The 22454-nt window shown below is 36.0% G+C and overlaps 1 protein-coding gene across 6 annotated transcripts in view; it reads left to right on the top strand.

The window, feature by feature from the left end:
- PCDH11X (protocadherin 11 X-linked) overlaps positions 1–22454 on the top strand; it is a 1077187-nt gene that overhangs the window by 725493 nt on the left and 329240 nt on the right. For all 6 annotated transcript variants that reach the window (XM_054719537.1, XM_054719583.1, XM_054719637.1 and 3 more), the window contains one exon: positions 1849–2047. In XM_054719537.1, the coding sequence (XP_054575512.1) occupies positions 1849–2047 (199 nt within the window). The remainder of the gene's footprint in view (positions 1–1848; positions 2048–22454) is intronic.

Consider the following 22454-nt stretch of genomic DNA (forward strand, 5'->3'; position numbering starts at 1 on the left):
TTTGTTCTCCTTTCTTTTTCCTTCTTAGTTGTAAATTTACCACTCAGCCAGCTTTCCTGTTATTCTGGGTGGTAGATGTTTTGTCTTTTAGTTGCATTTTTGAAATTGTTGTGCGCAGCGGCAGTTTAGTTGTTTATGCCGCCATCTTGGTTCCCAACATTGTTTTTAATGGTCGGAAATTATTTTTTAATCCCTATATTTTATTGAATTTATTGTGGTGACATTGGTAATAAAATTACATAGGTTTTAGGTGTACAATTCTATAATACATCATCTGTATATTGCATTGTGTGTTCACCACCCCAAGTCAAGTCTCCTTCCATCACCATTTATCCTCCCTTCAACCTCTCTTACCTCCTCTCACCACCTTTTCTCTCTGGCAATTACCACACTATTATCTATCTATAAGTTGTTGTATTTTTTTGCTTACACTTTTTACCTATTTTACCCAGCGTCTCTTGCCTTTTGACAGCTGTCAGTCTGTTCTATCAATGAATCTGTTTTTATTTTGTTTATTTATTGTGTTCATTGGATTCCACATATAAGTGAAATCATATGGTATTTTTCTTTCTCTGACTGGCTTATTTCACTTTGCTTTGTATAGATTTCTTAAATAATTATATCTTAAATGTATATTGCCTACTGATAGTAGTGAAGTATTTTGGTTGGTCTATTGTTACATAGCAAACTATTCCTAATCTTTGAAGCATAAAAGAAAATCAATTGTACATTACATTTTTTTAAGTCAAGAATTGGGGTTGTGCACAGCCGAGGTAACTATCTCTGCTCCACAATGGCTGGTGACTAAAATGGGATTAATTAAATGGTTGGAGATGGCTGGGATGACTCAAATGAGGCCCAAAACTGTAATGAACAGAATGGGTTCTTCACATTCATATTTAGCACCTGAACTACAGTGGCTGGAACAGCTGGGCCTCTCTGTCTATTGTACTTTGTTTCTATGCAGTATTTCCACACAGCTTGAGCTTTCTTATAGTATGGCAGTCTCCTACTAGTCAGACTTCTTTCAGTGCATCTGGTTTCCCCCACAGTGAGTGTTCCAAGAGAGCAAAACATAAGCTGCAAGGTTTGGTTACAGAGGGCCTCCCCATAATTAGTGTGGTAGAGTACTACATAAGGGTATGAATATGAAGAAATATGAATATCCATTGCAGAGGATATCTTTGTAGACTAGCTACTACATATAAAGTTGCTGTAAACAAAATACAGCTACTTCTGGTGGAGTTATCACCCTTACTGGTTGTCTTGAATATTTGGTATCAACTGTTATCCATACCGTGTAATTGTTTTTATTTTTTAAAGTGTAGAATCAATTTAAATGAATTCCGATTCAAAATATTGCCTCTAATTTCTTTGAAAAGATGATTTATACTTTAAATTTTCTAAACCTACCTGATTGAATAAATTTGTTTATATTTACTGTTTTAGCCCACCAGAATTTTATAGATACAGCAATAACATTTTGTTATATTTATTCATGCTTATTATTTAAAAAATGAATAATTGTCAAATAGTCACTCAATAAATCAATGTTGAAATGATTATAAGAATTTTCAATGTGCTTGAATATCTATAAAGGCTGACAGCTTCTTGCTTTAGAGCAAGTTGACTTTATTCTGCATCTGGATGTGCCTTGTTTCAAAATATAATGAAAGCAACTCTGTTGCCAGGTGCAGCAGGTTCACAGAAGCCTGAAATTGTTCCCAAATCAACATAATGTTAGTGTGACTTCACTAGATACTTGAAATAATGTATTTCTAAATTGGCTGCATTAAGCAATTATTCAGATCATTGCTGAAATCCTGTAATTTGCTTTCTTCCTTTCAGTCCCAGCGGCGTGTCACATTTCACCTACCAGAAGGCTCTCAGGAAAGCAGCAGTGATGGCAGACTGGGAGACCATGATGCAGGCAGTCTTCCCAGCACATCCCATGCTCTGCCCCTTGGTTATCTTCAGGAGGGGTATTTTGATCATGCTGCACCCAACAACCGCACTGAAGGGGATGGCAACTCTGATCCTGAATCCAGTAAGTTATACCTCTCTTTTCCTGAAGTACAAATGGGTTTATTGTTTGCAAGTTAAACAACTGTAGCCATAATAACACTGGCTATTTAATAATGTTAATATGCGTTACACATTTTTAAAGGGTAAAAATACTAAATTATCTAGGAGGCCAATATACATCCATTTACAGTATTTGAAATATGTGATCATATGTATTTTGAATAAAACTATTTATGAAATTTAACATAGTCATTTTGTTTAGTCATAGCTAGGGTTTTTTTCTTTATATCTCCATATATATGTATTTATATGTACATAACCAGCCATTTTATTTTATTCATTTATTTGCATATATACAAATTTTTATAATTCATGAAAATTATTTTTAGGTTTATTTTTCTCATAAGAACCATATAAAATTCATTTTTTAAGGAGATAAGAGATCCTGACTCCAATGCAGAGTAGTTGGTTTTAGATTTTCAATGATGTACTGAACACATGTCTTATGCCATGTTACTGTTTATAAAAAGATTCAGATTTAGTCTCCATACTAAAGGCATAAAAGGCTATATTTTATAAAATCCAAAGACTTTTAATTGTTAAAAAAGATCATGAAGCTAAATGGAGAACTTCATTAAATTTATTACCTTTAAATGTATTAAACATCCTGCTTCCTGATAATTGTACAAAATACAAAATTTGGTAAGGTTATAAATATCTCAAAATATTCTTATTTCCAATAATTATAATTTGCTCCAGATATGTTTCCTATTCATAAAAGTGTATAGGTACAAAAGAGCATACCATATATGTGAGAAGAGACATAGGCATAAACCAACATGAAGAAAAGAGACCAAGTAATGAGAATAAACATATGAAAGAAATTAATAGAAAATAGAAATTTTGAAAAGCTATTTTGATCACTAAGGTTTGTATGGGTGCATAATTCAAATAAAGCATGTTGTTCTGAGAACAAAATGGCTTCCCCATCATCATGTTTTAATCTTCTATTTTTGAAACTCCAAAAAATAAGGGAAATCAAGTGGTTGAACATCAAGATGTAATCTAAATATACAGAACCAATGATAACAACATCAACTGTTTTCTCTCTACAAGAGTAGATATTGGATATTAAAGGTGTTTCAATATAAACACTTTAGAGACTTTTAGTCACCATTCCAGAAAGTCCTAAACATCTGCTATGCCTATATTCAATTTTATACTTACAATAATTTATCACTGTTCATTCTGAGAATGAAAAATTCTATAACATGCAACACTAATCTGCCTTTCATTTACTGTGTACATGAGGATATAATGATTTCTAGTTGTGACTATATCCACCACCACAATAAACTCAGAGTCAATCTCTAATAAGAATATGATCATAAGTAACAAATATGTATTAAACTAAGTATCCTTGGTCTTTTATTTACTCCATACATTATTGTTTTAATTGTAGGCCTATTACTTCCTGCTTAACAGATAATATGAAGTTGAAATTAGCATCATTTCTATAAAGAGAGTTGATTCCTTTGAACATGCTATGTTACTAAGAACTTTTCTTAGAGATTGCAAAGCTAACAATGAAAGAATAAACTCAGAGTAAGCATCCACAGTGTGGATCTACAATAAAATAAAATTTCAAACTGAATGAGACCAAGATGGGATATTATTGATAGTAAAAGGGGCAGATTTTGTATGTGTCAGAAATTATGAAACATTTACAATATCCAATACAGGTTTATTGATCCCAATTACATATGATAAATTATATATAACTAGAGGCCCGGTGCACGAAATTTGTGCACGGAGGGGGGAAGTCCCTCAGCCCACCCTGTACCCTCTCCAATCTGGGACCCCTCAAGGGATGTCCGACTGCCCGTTTAGGCCCAATCCCAGAGCAGTCGGACATCCCTCTCACAATCCAGGACTGCTGGCTCCCAACTGCTTGCCTGCCTGCCTTCCTGATTGCCCCTAACCGCTTCTGCCTGCCAGCCTGATCACTCCCTAACCACTCCGCTGCCAGCCTGTTTGCCCCCAACTTACCTCCTCTGCCGGCCTGGTTACCCCTAACTGCCCTCCCTTGCAGGCAGGGTGCCTTCCAACTGCCCTCCCTTGCAGGCCGGGTGCCTCCCAACTGCCCTCTCCTGCTGGCCATCTTGTGGTGGCCATCTTGTGTCCACAAGGGGGCAGGATCTTTGACCACATGGGGGCAGCTATATTGTCTGTTGGAGTGATGATCAATCTGCATAGTTACTCTTTTATTAGATAGGATAGAGGCCTGGTACAGGGGTGGGGGCCAGCTGGTTTGCCCTGAAGAGTGTCCCTGATCAGGGTGGGGTTCCCTTGGGGCGTGGGGCGGCCTGAGCGAGGGGCCTGTGGTGGTTTGCAGGTGGTCCACGCCCCCTGGCAACGCAAGCGGAGGCCCTGGTATCTGGAATTTATTTTCCTTCTACAATTGAAACTTTGTAGCCTGGAGCAGAGCCAAGCCTGGGGCTCCTTCCGAGGCCCGAAGCCATTTGTGTTGGGGTTATAATTGAAACATTGTAGCCTTAAGCGGGTGGGCCCGGCCAGGGTGTGTGGAAAGCTTTGCTTCCCCTGTTGCCGGTGGCAACCCTGGCCTACTCTCTCAAGCTCCATTCTGCCACCAATTGTTTGAATTTGTTTACCTTCTATAATTGAAACTTTGTAGCTTGAATGGAGGCTTAGGCCTGCAACGGCTGGCAGAAAGCTTGGCTTCCTCTATTACCTAGGAAACCTTGCTCTCTGTGGCTGTAGCCATCTTGGTTTGGGTTAATTTGCATACTCGCTCTGATTGGATGGTGGGTGTGGCTTGTGGGCGTGGCTTGTGGGTGTGTTGGAGGTATGGTCAATTTGCATATTTGTCTATTATTAGATTAGATAATAAGTAGCTGTTTTAAAAATACTCACATGAAGAGCTCTTTACAGGACCTGATTTTATTTACAGTTAAGAGTGGACAGGTTGCCCTAACTGGTTTGGCTCAGTGGATAGAGCATCAGCCTGTGGACTCAAGGGTCTCAGGTTCTATTCCAGTCAAGGGCATGTACCTTGGTTGCAGGCACATCCCCAGTAGAGGGTGTGCAGGAGGCAGCTCATGGATGTTTCTAACTCTCTATCCCTCTCCCTTCCTCTCTGTAAAAATCAATAAAATATATTTTAAAAATGAGTGCAAGGGTTAGCAACAATGCATGTGCTAATATAGTTAAGAGCTGGTTTTTTTTATAGCTTATTTCTACCAAGGACTAAGCATTTCTCTCCTCTAATCATATTGGCACTGTTATTTTGATCATTAAATATTTTGTTCATAATTACAGGATGAGGCAATGGAAAAATGTAAGTTAACAAAGTTCTTTATTAATTAGGATTTATTTTAAAATCGGGATAGCTATAGGCACTAATGATAGTAATAAAATAATATATTTTTGCTATTTTCTATTTTAATAAGCTTATGCAAAGGACAGAGGTAATTAACAATTAATGTCCATTTCTGTATATGTCTAAAATATTAATGGGTCAATTTTTAAGTTTATTTTTACTATGAGTAATATCAACTACCTATTCTCCCACTGGACCTAAAACTTCCCTCTAAACTATGTTCCAAAATAATATTTTGATTACGTAAAGTTGTATTATCCTAAAATGGTATATTAGTAATATTTTTAATATAGTGTATGTGTGTGTTTTGTTTTGAGTTAAAAGGAAAAAATAGCTGATACAAACTTTGTCATAGGAAAATAATTTCCTTAGATTAATACAGATGATAAGATATATTGATTCTTAAAAAAGAAACTCTATAGCTCTGAAACAGTACATTATAATGGGCTTTATGACACGGAGCAGATGACAATAAACTGTGAAGTGTTAGTCAATAGCACCACAAACAGGAATGTAAACTGCTGGAGGAAACAAATGTTGTCCTTAAGCAATTGAATTAATTTATGCAGATCTCATTTCATATTGTGAAATGCATTATATCCTCAATCTGCTTTCTTTTCTGCTCATTAGCAGAAAAAGAAATGCTATTCATTATAGCCCAAAATAGTACATAGTTCTGAAAATTCCTTGTAACTTCACAAAAACAAATAAAAATAAACTTTTATGAATACGATTTCCCCAAAATGTGTTAAATGGATTTATTATTGCTACTTTAACATGTAGTTCCCAGGTTGATAAAAAAAAAATCTGCTGATTAGATGAAAAAATTATGCTATTCATTCTCTCCAGTCTTTTGCCAAGAATATTAACTTCCTTAAAGAAACAAGAAAATGTAATCCAATTATTTATTTCTCTTTTAGGAGACAAGTTTAATAAAACATTCTGTCTTATTCCATTTGAAAGCTTTCTGAATTCTGAAATTTCACAATTGCAATTTTCTGACTTTACCCTTTGGTATGAAAGTCGCTTAATGCCATCCTATGAGTTTTTGTCTTTCTTGCTTAACAGCCTCTGTCCCAGAGCTTTCCTCCCACGATAGCCCCATCAAATACTGTGTACCATTTCCAATGGACCCTGCTCTTCGAAGCTAGCTATTTTGGTAGAAACAAACAAACAGATGTCCAATTCATAAACAGTGTTATTGGTTGGTTCCAGGTTATTATGGATACTCTAACAGGTAATGTCTTTGCATTTTCAAAGGCTCTTGTGGAGATATCCAAGGGTGTGGCCCTAGTAGAGAACAGGGTGTGACTGTGTAGTGCTGGGCATTTTATATATTAAGATATGGTATAAGTTGAGAGATTTGAGGACAGTGTGATCCTCTTGGGAATACTCTAAAAACACTAAACTACATATGGCTCAGTGTTCATATCTACTTATTCATAAGTAGCATTAGGTAAAATCTAATTTATGAAGAGAAGAGTTAAACATGATTCCCAAGTTTTGTTTTTTGTAAAACATTGCTTTGATATTATAAGTCGGGCTAAGTTCTGACACATGGAAATATTAGTAAAGTTTACCATGCTAAACGTCAGAGATTTTTAAATATTTCATATATATGAAATCAGGTGTGTGTGTGTGTCTCTGTGTGTGTTCTCTTAAATAAATAATGCATTGCCACTCTCTCACTATGGTTGATTAAGAAAAGGGTACCTTCTAAATTTCTAAAAATCTATTGGCATATTATAATTTCAATGATCATAGATAACATGCATGATTCTTTGGAAGAGAAATGGTGAAAGAGAATGTTTTTAAACAGATTCAAATCAATAAGTCAGTCTTCAGTTTACCAGCCATAAATCAGTTCATTTTCAGAGAAAATTCTCCTAACTGAAGAGGGGAAAGGTCTTAGTTTAATCAATGTTTTAATTTTCTTTAACTGACAAAGTTATGTCATATGCATTTTTTAAAAACCTTTTCCTAGATATGGTAATTTCACACATTAAGTCACTTTATCTGAAAATGTTACAGTTGGTCTAGTTCTAAAATTTGAGCTTAAAGTAATACTTATATGGAAAATTTCATCATCTTTGAAAAAAGTTATTTTCTCTTTCACATTACAAATTTCTGTGATACAAAAGAAAAAAAAAAAATAGAGTTCCAAGAGTATTTAGGACTAAAGAAGTTCTACATTTAAAATAAGGAGGGATTATTTTTCATGAATGGAAAAATGATAAATCTCTCTGCCAAACTATAGCTCAGGTTAACATCTCTTTGACATTCATTTATCTTTTGCTAGATCAGGTTTGCTTAGCACTCTAATATGGTACTAATTAATTCACAAAAAGAAGTAATTAATCTTTCCCTGGCAACACACTTTGATTGATCCTCTACCAGTAATCAAATTACATGTTATAAAAAGTGGAAGACCAATTTGATTGACTAGAGTACTAAGAGAAATGATAAATTTTGTCTTGATCTGCGGAGACAGTTAGTATGGGATAATATTAGAGTAATTATTAGTTGAACGTTTGATTAGTAAATATCTAATTCTGAAAGTAGACAATTGGTAAAATTAAAAAAAGAAAACTATGAAACTTTAAAAAGAATCACCTAGTGGTTGCCTCTTTGTTAGGAGATGATATGTGCAAAGAGTAGCTCCCAAAAAGGTTTAATTTCCAAAATATATAAAGAACTCATAAAAATCAACACCAAAGAAACAAACAACCCAATTAAAAAGTGGACAGAGGACCTGAAAATAAACCTCTCCCAAGAAGACATATCAACAGCCAATAGATATATTAAAAGATGTTCAACCTCACTTGCAATCGGGGACATGCAAATTAAAACTACAATGAGATATCACCTCACACCTATTAGATTGGCTATTATCAGCAAGACAAGCAATAACATGTGTTGGAGAGGTTGTGGAGAAAAGAGAATCCTCAATCTCTGTGGAGGGAATGTAGACTGCTACCACCTCTATGGAAAGTAGTCTGTTGATTCCTAAAAAAAAAAAAAAATAAGAATAGAGCTACCATAAGACCCAGCAATCCCTCTCCTGTATATACTGAAAAACTAAAAAACATATTCACAAAGACATATGCACCCGAATGTTGATTGCAGCATTATTCATGGTGGCCAAGACATGTAAACAACCAAAGTGCCCTGCAATAGAGGACTGGATAAAGGAGATGTGGTACATATACACAATGGAATACTACTCAGCCATACAAAAGGATGAAATATTGCCATTTGCAACAACATGGATGGTCCTTGAGAATATTATCCTAAGTGAAATAAGTCCGTCAGAAAAAGCTAAGAACCATATGATTTCACTCATGTGGGATATAAAATTGAAACTTATTAACACAAACAGCAGAGTGGTATTTGCCAGAGGGAAGAGGCTGGGGGGAGAAGGGGGTCCTAATATAAGGTCACAGGAGAAGATTTGACTTTGGGTGGTGGGCACACAGTGCAATATACAGATCTTATAACATAGAAACCCACACCAGAAACCTATATGATCATGTTGACCAATGTCACCACAGTAAATTTAATAGAAAATTATTTTTTTAAATTAAATAAAATAATTACTTAGTAATGGATCATTAAAATACCACCCTTCATAATTAAGAACATTGAGGGTCAGATATCTGAAGGCAAAATAAAACTGTCCAAATACTTTCCCAGGAAAATTTTAATATACATGTACAATTATTCATCTGAAAAATTCAGCAAGAAAATATCATTCAGTTTGTTAAAAAAATAATAATGGGTTATATATTTTATGTGGATGGCAGTGCATACTCTTCCAGAGTATGTCACAGAAAATTATATAAATCTGTTTAGCAAGTGTTACCCATATAACTGTTCATTGGGTATTTTTGTTTGTTGCCAAATATCTAGGTTATTTGACTTCATAAGTCCTCTATATTTCTTTAAAATATTTTTTGTGGGAACCCAAATATCAATTCCTGTATTACAACAAAAATAAAAGTAAAGGCTGTAATTTTGTTAATATTGTTATGTGAAAAAAAATGAGAAAAGCACTGAACCTAAGAAAGAGGAGCTATGGTCCTTTAGTTGTTAATTATCCATCCAGGCCAATTCTCTCTCTGCTTGTTATATATTTGAAGTATAGCTTCCTAAAACTGTGTTCATTCTTAGCCTGTAATGTACTGTCAGTTCATGAGGGTGGAGGGAGTAAAGTAATTAAATAAAAAATTTGTATCAGCTCAGCAAAATTGAAGTCACATATAGAAAGGAAAATTAATCAATGTGTCTCAGGAGTGATATTATCAATGATCATTTTTATCATGTTTCACTTGGTGAAAGGGACTGGACTCAGTGGTCCTAGATTTTAGAGGTATAAGACAAATGCCTGCCAACTTTCATTGCCTTGCCAAGTGACAATGATATATAGATTTATCCTTCTATTGAAATAAAAAATGTATTCATGTAGAGTAATATTTTAAGCTAACAATAATATTAACATCACATTTTTTTCATTCTCAAAGGAAAATCACTGCATTTATGAATACTGTCTCTGACTACCAACTTATTTCAGCCCTTGATGTGTTATATAAATAAATTGTATATAAGTAGATTACAAAGAATGGTTTTTACCCAAGTGTTCAGCTGTCTGCCATTGCTTGGGAAAGAATAAGGCACGCTTGATAATAGTTAGTATACTAAACGAGCTTAGACAGATATAAACAGTGATCTAGTGGCATATGATCTGTAATATACATTAATTTTATCACTTAAACTGACATGCTTTTGAAAAGACAGTTTTGCTCTATTCAAGCTTATGAAAGTTTAAATATATATATATATATATATATATATATATATATATATATATCATAATAAGAAAATGGGTGAAACAAATCTTACTATACCATCTTGTCATATCCAACTTTCTATACAGGAAATGCAATCACAACACAGACCAATTGAAAAATAACTTATACTGTGTGGTATCTAGGTTTTGTGAAGGCAATGAAGGATTTATATTAGAGATAATCTAAATAAAAAGTCACAAAGTCATGGATCAAAATGAAAAGTATATCTCTAAAGTTGAAAACTTGACGACATTTACAGGATTCTATTTGGGTGAGAACATCTAAGATGACTGTATTTTTGGTATCTTAAATCTAATATGGATTAGATAGAGGTTTATCACTCAAAAACAGGCCATTCTGAGCAAAGCAATCTCTTATGCTGTCTTTCATTTTGAAAAAGACAAGCACTAGGAGCTTGGCACAAGCTGGCAATTGAAAGCCAATGCCATAAGGTCTGGAATGTCAGTAAACTTGAATAACTGCCTTCAATGACAGAGAATAGGTGGCCTTTTCTTCACAATAACACTTACTTTCCTTCTAAATTTTTATCAGGCTACCTACACCATATAATAAAGTTCATTTGACATTTATATTTCTATTATTTACGAGCCAGGAGGCAGTTTTCTTTATGACCTTATTCTGTCTTTCTTCTGCTTCTTTTATCTAACTCTCACTCCTCACTTTTCTTTGCCTATAAGACTGTGCCATTTATTCCTCTTTATAGGTCTTTGAAATATAATATCAGTCATGCAAGATGCAACTTTTGGGTCACTTGGGGTATTTAGTAACATTAGTCACAGTCTAATTTCTTGTTTTAAAATAATTTATATTTTAATGAATGAAGATAAATATAGCAATATATTTTCTCAATGACACTTTTAGATTGTACAGTAACTTGCAACTCTCATAATATATTTCATCAACAGAACACTCAACAACTAATAAGTATCAAGTATTCACTAAATAATGAATAACTATAGACAATCTTACCAGGCTTTCTGCATTTTGTTAATTTAATCTTTACTGGATGTTGAAGATACCCAATAGAAAATAGAAGTGACAGCGTTTGCTGAATCTGATTTTTCCAGTTTTAATCAGTAATCTTAGTAGTTGTTGCTTAAGTTCCATTGAAATGAAAATAAAGTACATAATCTAAGTATGGCACTTTTTATCTAAGTTATATCAGAAAGATTTGTAGGTCACATAAAAATTATTCTAAATAGAATATATGAAATTAGTCTTGAAGAATTATTTTTTCTCAGAAATTTCCTGCCCTGTAATTTGTATAGCTCTCAAAAAGCAATGAGAAAACAGGTGATTTTAAATATTAATTTTGGTAATCTATTTAAATCATACTTTAACAAATTTGGATGTTAACTAATACTTTTATTGTAATACAGCATTCTATAATCATCCTATCTAATAAAAGAGTAATATGCAAATTAACCATCATTCCACTACAACCACAAGTCACTCCCACCAGCAAATCAGGAGCGAGTATGCAAATTAACCCAACCAAGATGGCTGTGGCCACAGAGCGAGCAGGAGGCTTGGGTTTCTCCAGCAATGGAGGAAACCAAGCTTTCCGCACACCCTGGCGGGCCCAGGCCTCCACTCAAGGCTACAAAGTTTCAATTATAGAAGATAAATAAATCCCAACAGAAATGGCTGTGGCCACAGAGCATGTTGGAGGCTTGGCTCCGCTCAAGGCTACAAAGTTTCAATTGTAGAAGACTAGAGGCCCAGGGCATGAAAATTCATGCACTTGAGGGGGCTCCCTCAGCCCGGCCTGCCCCCTCTCACAGTACAGGAGCCCTCAGGGGTGGGAGGCGACCCAGCTATCAGGGGAAGGTGATGCCCCCATCACACCTCTGCTGCTGCCACTGCTAGCAGTGCAAGCCTCAGCCAGCCCTGGTTACCTGAGCCTCGGGTGGCCCTGGGAGACTCCTGAGGCAGGTTCACAGAACAGCAAGGCCCTCCTAGGCCATGCCTCTGCAGCCCTGGTGGGGCTGAGGGGACTGGGTGCCACAATCTTGTGGCTGTGGGTGCCACCATCTTTGAGGGCATGGAAGTCAGTTAGCATATTCCTTCCTTATCGGCTGTGGGCCCTGCCATCTTTGGATGGCATGAGAGTCAATTAGCATATTCCCTCTTTATTAGATAGGATTAATAAATCCCAGATGCCAGGGCTTCCGCTTGGGTTGCCAGGGGACGTGGCCAGCCTGCAAACCACCACAGGCCCCTCTCCCATGCCACACCATGCCCCAAGGGAACCGCCACTCTGATCCAGGAAACCCTTCAGGGCAAACCATCCAGCCCCCACCAGTGCACAAGGCCTCTATCCTATCTAAGAAAAGAGTAATATGCAAATTGACCATCACTCCAACACACAAGATGGCTGCCCCCATGTGGTTAAAAATGGCTGCCCCCATGTGGACACAAGATGGCCACCACAAGATGGTCAGCAGGGGAGGGCAGTTGGGAGCGACCAGGCCGACAGAAGAGGGATGTTGGGGGCGATCAAGCCTGCATGGAAGGGCAGTTAGGGGTGACCAGGCCAACAGAGGAGGGAAGTTGGGTGCAACTGTGCCTACAGATAAGGGCAGTTGAGGGGGACCCAGGCCTGGAGGGGAGGTCAGTTGAGGTGTACTAGGCCTGCAGGGGAGGGCAGTTACGTGTGACCAGGCCTGCAGGGGAGGGCAGTTAGGGGCAATCAGGATGGCAGGGGAGCAGTTAGGCATCAATCAGGATGTCAGGGGAGTGGTTAGGGGGTGATCAGGCTGGCAGGAAGAAGTGGTTAGGGGCAATCAGGAAGGCAGTTGGGAGCCAGCAGTCCTGGATTGTGAGAGGGATGTCCGACTGCCCATTTAGGCCCCATCCTACCTGGATCAGGCCTAAACGGGCAGGTGGACATCCCTCAAGGGGTCCCATATTGGAGAGGGTGCAGGCTGGGCTAAAGGACACACACCCCCATGCACGAATTTCGTGCACTGGGCCTCTAGTTATTAATAAAATCTCCTTAGCACAGACTATAGCAGATCATCTCTTTTAGGACATAGTTTTGCCTATTACAGGTTCTAATTCAGACACTGAAATTAACTGGCTATGTGGCCTTTTAACCTTATTGTGTCTTCTTTTCTTTAGCTATAAAATGAGGGAATTATACTGATCTGTTAATTCCCCTGCTAGGATCATTATTTTGTAACTTCTATAATCCAGAAATGTACATGTTAAGGTATTGCCTTTTATAAAGTTTTTAAATTTAAACCTCTAAGCATCCTTAATGCCATCTTGCCCAACTACCTCATTATGCAAATTAGAGAACTGAGATTTAGCCCTTTTAAGCAATAACCTAATGTCCTGAACCAAGATTTGATCTTTAGCATGTACTAAGCTAGATCAGTCATTAATATTGATAAGCAGCCACCTTTTGCAATCAAAAAAGCAATTTGTTAAAGAATAAACAAGTATAAAATTGAAATATGCCCTAACCGGTTTGGCTCAGTGGATAGAGCATCGGCCTGTGGACTGAAGGGTCCCAGGTTCGATTCCGGTCAAGGGCATGTACCTTGGTTGTGGGCATATCCCTAGTGGGGGGTGTGCAGGAGGCTGCTGATCGATGTTTCTAGCTCTCTATTCCTCTCCCTTCTTCTCTATAAAAAATCAATAAAATATATATTTTTAAAAATTTTAAATATGATGCATTCCTCAAGGGGAATGTTAATTTGGGGGAATTTTTTTTCAGTCTTTTTTTTAATGTAATTTTCAATTGTAGTTGACATAAAATATTGTATTTGTTTTAGGAATACAACATAGTGATTATACATTTGCATACCTTAGAAGTGATCACCCACTATATTAGGTCACTTATACCTGGAATCTAAACAAATAAATAAATAAACAAAATAAATGAATAAACAAAAGAGAAACAAATTCATAGGTATAGAGAACAAATTGGGAATGTTGTTTTAATATTTCCATACTGGCAATATGTTTTTATATGCATGTTGAGGATCAATATTAAAAATAAAAAAGGTTTTTATTTGGAATCTTCTAGAATTGTAAAGACAATTTGAACAATATAGACTGCTGATTTCTAAAATTACCATTAGTTTTAACCAGTAAAAGTTTTATAGGGATAATGCTAATCATGCGGAATGTTAATGATCATTATGTCAGGAAAGCTAGCTAATCTTTACTACTGTTATCTACATTGATAATTATCATTTACTTATTTAATGTGTGTACAATTTACAAAACAATTGGGATTAAAACAAATTATTTATGGTAAATTTCATCTGAATATTTTTTAAAAAATGTAACCAGAATATCAAGAAGGTAAACACAGAAAGAATATGTAAGTATATCCCTCATCTAATCTGCTAAAAACTAGACTATCTATTCTTGAAATCCTGCCATTCTATTCTACTTCAATTTTCTGGAAGAATGATCCCATCTAATAAAAGAGTAAAATGCAAATTAACCATCACTCCACTATACCCACAAGCCACACCCACCAGCAAACCAGGAGCAAGTATGCAAATTAACCCAACCAAGATGGCTGCGGCCACTGAGTGAGCAGGAGGCTTTGGTTTCCCCGGCAATGGAGGAAGCCAAGCTCTCCGCACATCCTGGCAGGCCCAGGCCTCCACTCAAGGCTACAACGTTTCAATTATAGAAGATAAATAAATCCCAACAAAAGTGGCTGCAGCCATGGAGCAAGCAGGAGGCTTGGCTCCGCTCAAGGCTACAAAGTTTCAATTATAGAACATACAAAAATTCCATATCCCAGGGCCTCTGCTTGGGTCGCTGGGGTCTTGGCCAGCCTGCAAACCACCACAGGACCCTCGCCCAGGCCACCCCACGCACCAAGGGAACCCCCACCCTGATCTAGGACACGCTTCAGGGCAAACCAGCTGGCCCCCATCAGTGCACCAGGCCTCTATCCTATCTAATAAAAGAGTAATATGCAAATTGACCATCACTCCAACACACAAGATGACTTCCCCCATGTGGTCAAAGATCCTGCCCCCATGTGGACACAAGATGGCCACCATAAGACAGCCAGCAGGGGAGGGCAGTTGGAAGGGACCAGGCTTGCAAGGTTGGGCAGTTGTGGGCAATCAGGCCAGCAGGGGAGGGCGGGTGGGAGGGACCAGGCCTGCAAAGGAGGGCAATTAGGGATGACTAGGCCAGCACCAGGCCTCTAGTGAAGTCATAATTAACAATGAACTGATTTTGATAGACTCAAGTCTACTGAGTTAATATTGTGTCATATAGTTAAAATGTTTGGAATAAACATTATACTTGGTTTTTATGGACAATGATTAGAACTGGAGATGAAAGAATAACTTCAGGATCTAAAAAGAAGCTGCACTCTGCTCAAACTTTTAGGAAGATAGTTTGCTTCCATTTATAATAAATTTATGACATGCAAGGTAATTCTCTGGATTGAGAAAGTTATGCTGAAATTTTAAAACATATTTTTTTAGAAAAGTCATTTTTATATCAAAAATAACATTGTTTTCATAGCACAAAATTATTTAAGCATGTAAAAAACAATTTTTTATCGAATTTAGAATATCCTACTTCTGTTCCTCAGCTCATCAGTATTATATTACAAGGCTCACTAACACAATATAGGTTTTTTTGTTTGTTTTGTTTATTTATTGATTTCTTTATTTTTAAATTTAATTTATTGGAGTGAAATTGGTTAATAAAATTATATAGCTTTCCAGTGTATAATTCTATAATAAATCACCTGTATATTGTATTGTGTGTTCATTACCCTAAGTCAAGTCCCCTTCCATTACCATTTATCCCCCCTTTACCCTCTTCTAACTCCTCCCCTCTTTCCCTCTGGTAATGACCATATTGTTGTCTGTGTCTATGAGATTTTTTTTTTCTTAATCCATTCACCTGATACATTTTTCCAGAGTTGAGATGAGATTGTTTCCTTTAGATTTATGTATGGAAATTAATCCAAAACTGAGCTGCACAATTTTTTTTTCTATTTGAGACATCTATTTAACTGTACACTGCCTATATCCTTGAAAATTGTGTCCTCATAATGTATAAATATTTCTTGACTTTGATTTGAAGGACAAGCCACTTTTACAGACATATACATGTTAAGTCTTTTAAAGAATACAGCAAATTAATATCTTTATTTAAGGGTAAAGTTTAAAAAAAGACTAAATTCAAATAAAAAAGGAATTCAGGGATTCTTTGCTTTATTCAGACTCTAGTTACAAGGATGCAGTAATCATCAGAGGTATTTTTGAAATATACCTTGGCAATTGTTGGATTGCCTTGGCAATTGTTGGATTATCATGTTTTGTATTCAGTTATTTGTTTGTTCTTTTCCAGAGATAATTTTCTATAAAAGCTAGTTTTACTAGTTCGGAGCCACTGCAAACATTGCAATACTAATGGCTTTTAATGTTTAGTTCCCATTCTCAGGGTTGATTCTGAATTGAATTTGACAGGAGAAGAGGATATTTTGAAACACACCACCCAAATATCTGTTTTTATTCAAGTAGAAAATTAGAGTTTCAGGATTCAAATAGTATAAAGTCCAAATATTGAAATTCCAATTAAAACTGCCATCATATTGAGCTATTAACTCTTCCATTCTGAAAGAACTAGTGATTATCTCTTTTTGCAGAACAGCTTAACTTCTAAAATATCTGAAATCCAAATATAGTGGGGAAATATCTTAAACAGACTGAACCCAATTCAGTAGCCATGTAACTCTCTGAAATATCCCCCTCAGGGTTTCAGAGGATATGAACTGTGGCTAAGTAAAAAAATAAAAATTAAAAAGAATCAAAATACACACAACAAAACACCTTTCATCTAGAATGTTCCCATAATGCCCAATAAGCTGAAGTGAATCTGTCTATACATTATCACTTGATAAAGCATAAAATCACACTGCTTTCAGAGTTGAGAGTGACAACCACTTGATAGGTGAAATTAATCGCATATTTTAAACTGTGTTTTCTGAGCTGTTTCAGTAATACTAACTTTGTAAAATGAAAACATAATTATAGCAAATTCAAGTAAAAACCTTAAGAGACCTTGATTTTAAAACACATTAATTTTCTTTGTTCTCCCACACCCTGATAGACTTTTTTTTTCTGAAATTGAAGAATTTTAACCCTTATAAGATTTTTAAAAATGCATTAAGATGTATGAGGTACAGATATATTTTGTCCGCTCTCATTTATGTTTTTAGTATCACATCTACAAAGGTGAGCCTGGTTGCTGTTGAATAAGTATGGTTAAATAATTAGTTATGAAGAGAAGTATTCTAATGGGATGAGGCCAGACTGCCTTATTAGACTCTAAGTTCTACTACTTACTGGTGATAGGACATTTGACAAGACATTTAAGTTCCCCGTGACTCAGTTTTCCTATCCTTAAAAGAGCAATGATCACAGGTGCCTCATAACATTGTTATATTAAAGGAGTGTGTGCACATGTATCTGAGTATATACATGTACTTATAGCATTTATACCAATTTTTCTTGAGATAATGCACATCCTCACTCAGTACTTTTGAAAGTTTCATGTGCACACACACAATCTGGAGATCTTGTTTAAAAATGCAAACTCAGTATTCTAATGTGGGCACCTGAGATTCTGCATTTCTAACAAGCACCCAGTTGATGTCAATGCTGCTAGTCTGGGAACCACACTGTACATAGCAAAGTCCTAACAAATGCATTAAGTAGCTGATCAAAATAGAAATGAGGGAGCGCAGTGCAATGATTGGCCATATGAATTAAGGCTCTAAAATAACTCATTATGAGCTGTGATAAAGCCTCAAAGGATATTATATTATATTTTAAGATATATAAAAATCTACTGTACTATAGTTTATATTGTAAACACTTTTGGAAGCATTCCAAATAGATCTGAAGGGTTTGTGTGTACACATTTAATTCTTCAACAAAAAGATTTTTTTCCTTAGTGTCTCTTGATACATGCATATATGCACACACACAAGTGTACACATCTTATTTTTGACAATTATTATTTGAAAAGCAATGCATTCCATTTATATGTCACCATGTCATATAGATGAGCATAAATGCTATATTTGTTCTAGGCATGCAGCCATATACAGACTCTTCATTTCTAGGAGATGAATCAGGAGAACAACAGGGCAGATATAGCATTAGCAAAATGGAGTACTACTGCGGAATCAAGTAATTGAGTCAGCAAACATCTTATATGCACTTGAAGTCATTATGTTTCCCATTACACACAAGCTGATTAAGAATCTTTCTGGAGCATTGCTAGTGTTTATGTTTTGATATTTGTGAACTATTATCAGAATGGAGAATAAAGAAAGGTGAATAAAGTAAGCTGAGAAAGTCACAGAAAATAACTGCAAAAAGAAAGATGTTTCCTATTTTATGTGGAGTACCAGGTTGTTTTATTTGACTACTTTTGCATGTATACAGAAGGATCTGTTTTGTGTGTGTGCCTACAGAGTCATAAAAATAAATGTCCTATTGTTAAAGTCCTAATAGTTTTGAGAAAGCATATTTGCTTAGCAATTCAATGTAGATATGTTATATGATAGGAACTTTAATTGGATAACTGCAGATTATGTGTGAATTTTATTTCTTTTTTTCTTTGTTTTTTTATTATTTTGTTTATTTCTTTACATATGTATCCTTATTCCGCATTACCCCCCACCCCCACTCATGCCCTATCCCCCAGTTGTCTGTGTCCATTGATTAGGCTCATATGCATGCACACAAGTCCCTTGGTTGATCTCTCCCCCTTACTCCCACCGACCCACTCATTCCCTAAGGTTTGACTTTCTGATCAACATTTCTCAGTCTCTGGATCTGTTCTTGTTCATCAGTCTATGCTGTTCATTATATTCCTCAAATGAGTGAGATCATGTGATATTAATCTTTCTCTGCCTGGCTTATTTCACTTAGCATAATGCTCTCCATCTCCATCCATGTTGTTGCAAATCAGCCAACATCATACTCAATGGGCAAAAACTAAAACCATTTCCCTTAAGAACAGGAACAAGACAGGGATGCCCACTTTCACCACTCCTATTCAACATAGTGCTGGAAGTACTAGCCATTGCAATCAGACAAGAAGAAGAAATAAAAGGCATCCAAATTGGAAAAGAAGAAGTAAAACTGTCCTTATTCACAGATGACATGATACTGTACATAGAAAACCCTAAAGACTCCATCAAAAAATTATGAGATTTAAGAAATGAATTCGGCAAGGTAGCAGGATAAAAAATTAACACTAAGAAATCTATGGCATTTCTATACACCAATAATGAACTTACAGAGAGACTAAAAAAGCAATCCCATTTACCATCGCACCAAAATAATTAAGATACCAAGCAATAAACTTAACTAAGGTGGTAAAAGACCTATACGTGGAAAACTACACGACACTGAAAAAAGAGATAGAGGAAGACATAAACAGAAGGAAGAACATACCATGTTCATGGATTGGTAGAATCAACATCATTAAAATGTCCATACTACCCAAAGAAATCTATAAATTCAATGCACTCCCCATTAAAATACCAATGGCTTATTTCACAGACCTAGAAAGAACTTTCCAAAAATTCATCTGGAATAAAAAAAGACCCTGAATAGCTGCAGCAATCCTGAGAAAGAAAGACAAAGTAGGTGGGATCTCAATACCAGATTTCAAGCTGTATTACAAAGCCACTGCTATTAAAACAGCCTGGTACTGGCACAAGAACAGACATATATTCCAATGGAATAGAATAGAGAACCCAGAAATCAACATTCTCTTCAACAAATGGTGTTAGGAAAATTAGACAGATACAAGCAAAAAAATGAAACTAGATCACCAACTTACACCATACACAAAAATAAACTCAAAATGGATAAAGGACTTAAACATAAGATGGGAAACAATAAAAATACTAGAGGAATCCACAGGCAGCAAAATCTCAGACATATGCCGAAGGAACTTCTTTAATAATACTGCTCCTAGGGCAATGGAAACTAAAGAGAAAATAAACAAATGGTACTACATCAAAATAAAAAGCTTTTGCACAGCAAAGGAAACCATCAATAAAACAACAAGAAAACCCACTACATGGGAGAACATATTTGCCAATGATATCTACAATAAGGGTTTAATCTCCAACATTTACAGAGAACTCATACTACTTAACAAAAAGAAAGATAAACAGCCCAATCAAAAAATAGGCAACAGATCTAAATAGACACTTTTTGAAAGAAGACAGAAGGAAGGCCAAGAGACATATGAAAACCTGCTCAAAGTCACTAATCATCATAGAGATGCAAATCAAAACAACAATGCAGTACCATCTCACACCTGTCAGAATGGCTATCATCAAAAAATCAACAAATGTGAGATGGTACCGCATTGTTGTTTTGATTTGCATCTCTCGGATAATTAGTGATATTGACCATGTTTTCATGTGTCTCTTGGCCTTCCTTCTGTCTTCTTTTGAAAATATTCTATTTAGGTCCGTTGCCCATTTTTTTTTTTTTGGATCATTTATCTTCCTTTTATTAAGTTGCATAAGCTGCCTGTAGATGTTGGAGATTAAACCTTTATCAGTGATACCATTTGCAAAACAGTTCTCCCATACAGTGGGCTTTCTTGTTGTTTTGTTGATAGTTTTTTTTTTTTTGCTGTAAAAAAGCTTTTTATTTTGATATAGTCCCATTTGTTTATTTTCTCTTTAGCTTCCATTGCCCTAGGGTCAGTATCGGTGAAGAAGTTCTTTTGGCATATGTCTGAGATTTTGCTACCTGTGGATTCCTCTAGTATTTTTATGGTTTCCTGTCTTATGTTTAAGTCCTGTATCTATTTTGAGTTTATTTTTGTGTATGGTGTAAGTTGGTGATCTAGCTTCATTTCTTTGCATGTATCTGTCCAATTTTCTCACACCTGTCAGAATGGCTATCAACAACAAATCAACAAACGACAAGTGTTGGCAAGGATGAGGAGAAAAAGGAACCCTCGTGCACTGCTGGTGGGAATGCACACTGGTGCAGCCACTGTGGAGAACAGTATGGAGTTTCCTCAAAAAACTGAAAATGGAACTCCCATTTGACCCAGTAATCCCACTCCTAGGAACATATCCTAAGAAACTGGGAACACCAATAAGAAAGGATCTATGCACCCCTATGTTCATAGCAGCACAATTTACAATAGCTAAGATCTGGAAACAGCCTAGGTGCCCATCAGCAGATGACTGGATCAGAAAACTATGGTACATCTACACAATGGAATATTATGCTGTCATAAAAAAGAAGGAATTCTTACCATTTGCAGCAACCTGGATGGAATTGGAGAACATTATGCTGAGTGAAATAAGCCAGTCAACGAAAGAAAAATACCACATGATCTCACTCATTTATGGATAATAAAGAACATTATAAACTGTTGAACAAAAAGATAGATACAGAGGCAGTAAAGCATCAAACAGTCTGTCAAATTACAGCAGGAAGGTTAGGGAGAGGTGGGGAAGATAAGAGATCAACCAAAGGACTTGTATGCATGCATATAAGCATAACCAATGGACGCAAAACTCTGGGGTGTGAGGGCATAGTTGGGAGTGGGGTGGAGGGGGCAATGGTAAGATATGTACACATATAATACCTTAATAAAAAGAAAGTGATTTGTAAAAAATAAATAAAAATAAAAAAATAAAAAATAAATAAATAAAAAAACAACAAGTGTTGGCGTGGATGCGGAGAAAAAGGAACTCTTTTGCACTGCTGATGGGAATGCAGACTGGTGCAGCCACTGTGGAGAACAGTATGGAGTTTCCTCAAAAAACTAAAAATGGAACTCCCATTTGACCCAGTGATCCCACTTCTAGGAATATATCCCAAGAAACTAGAAACACGAATCATAAAGGATATATGCACCCCTATGTTCATAGAAGCACAATTCACCATGGCTAAGATTTGGAAACAGCCTAAGTGTCCATCAGCAGATGAGTGGATTCAAAAATGGTGGTACATCTACACAATGGAATACTACCCTGCGGTAAAAAAAGAGTTTTATTTTTTTCTTTATCTCATTGCTTACTAATATATCTTAATTTAGTTTGAAAGAGTGAAGAATTATTGACTGATTATTTGTTCTTGCATCTTGTTTTATTATCATCATTT

The sequence above is a fragment of the Eptesicus fuscus genome, chromosome 1 (genome assembly GCF_027574615.1).
Source record: "Eptesicus fuscus isolate TK198812 chromosome 1, DD_ASM_mEF_20220401, whole genome shotgun sequence".
In the NCBI taxonomy this organism is placed as follows: domain Eukaryota; kingdom Metazoa; phylum Chordata; class Mammalia; order Chiroptera; family Vespertilionidae; genus Eptesicus; species Eptesicus fuscus.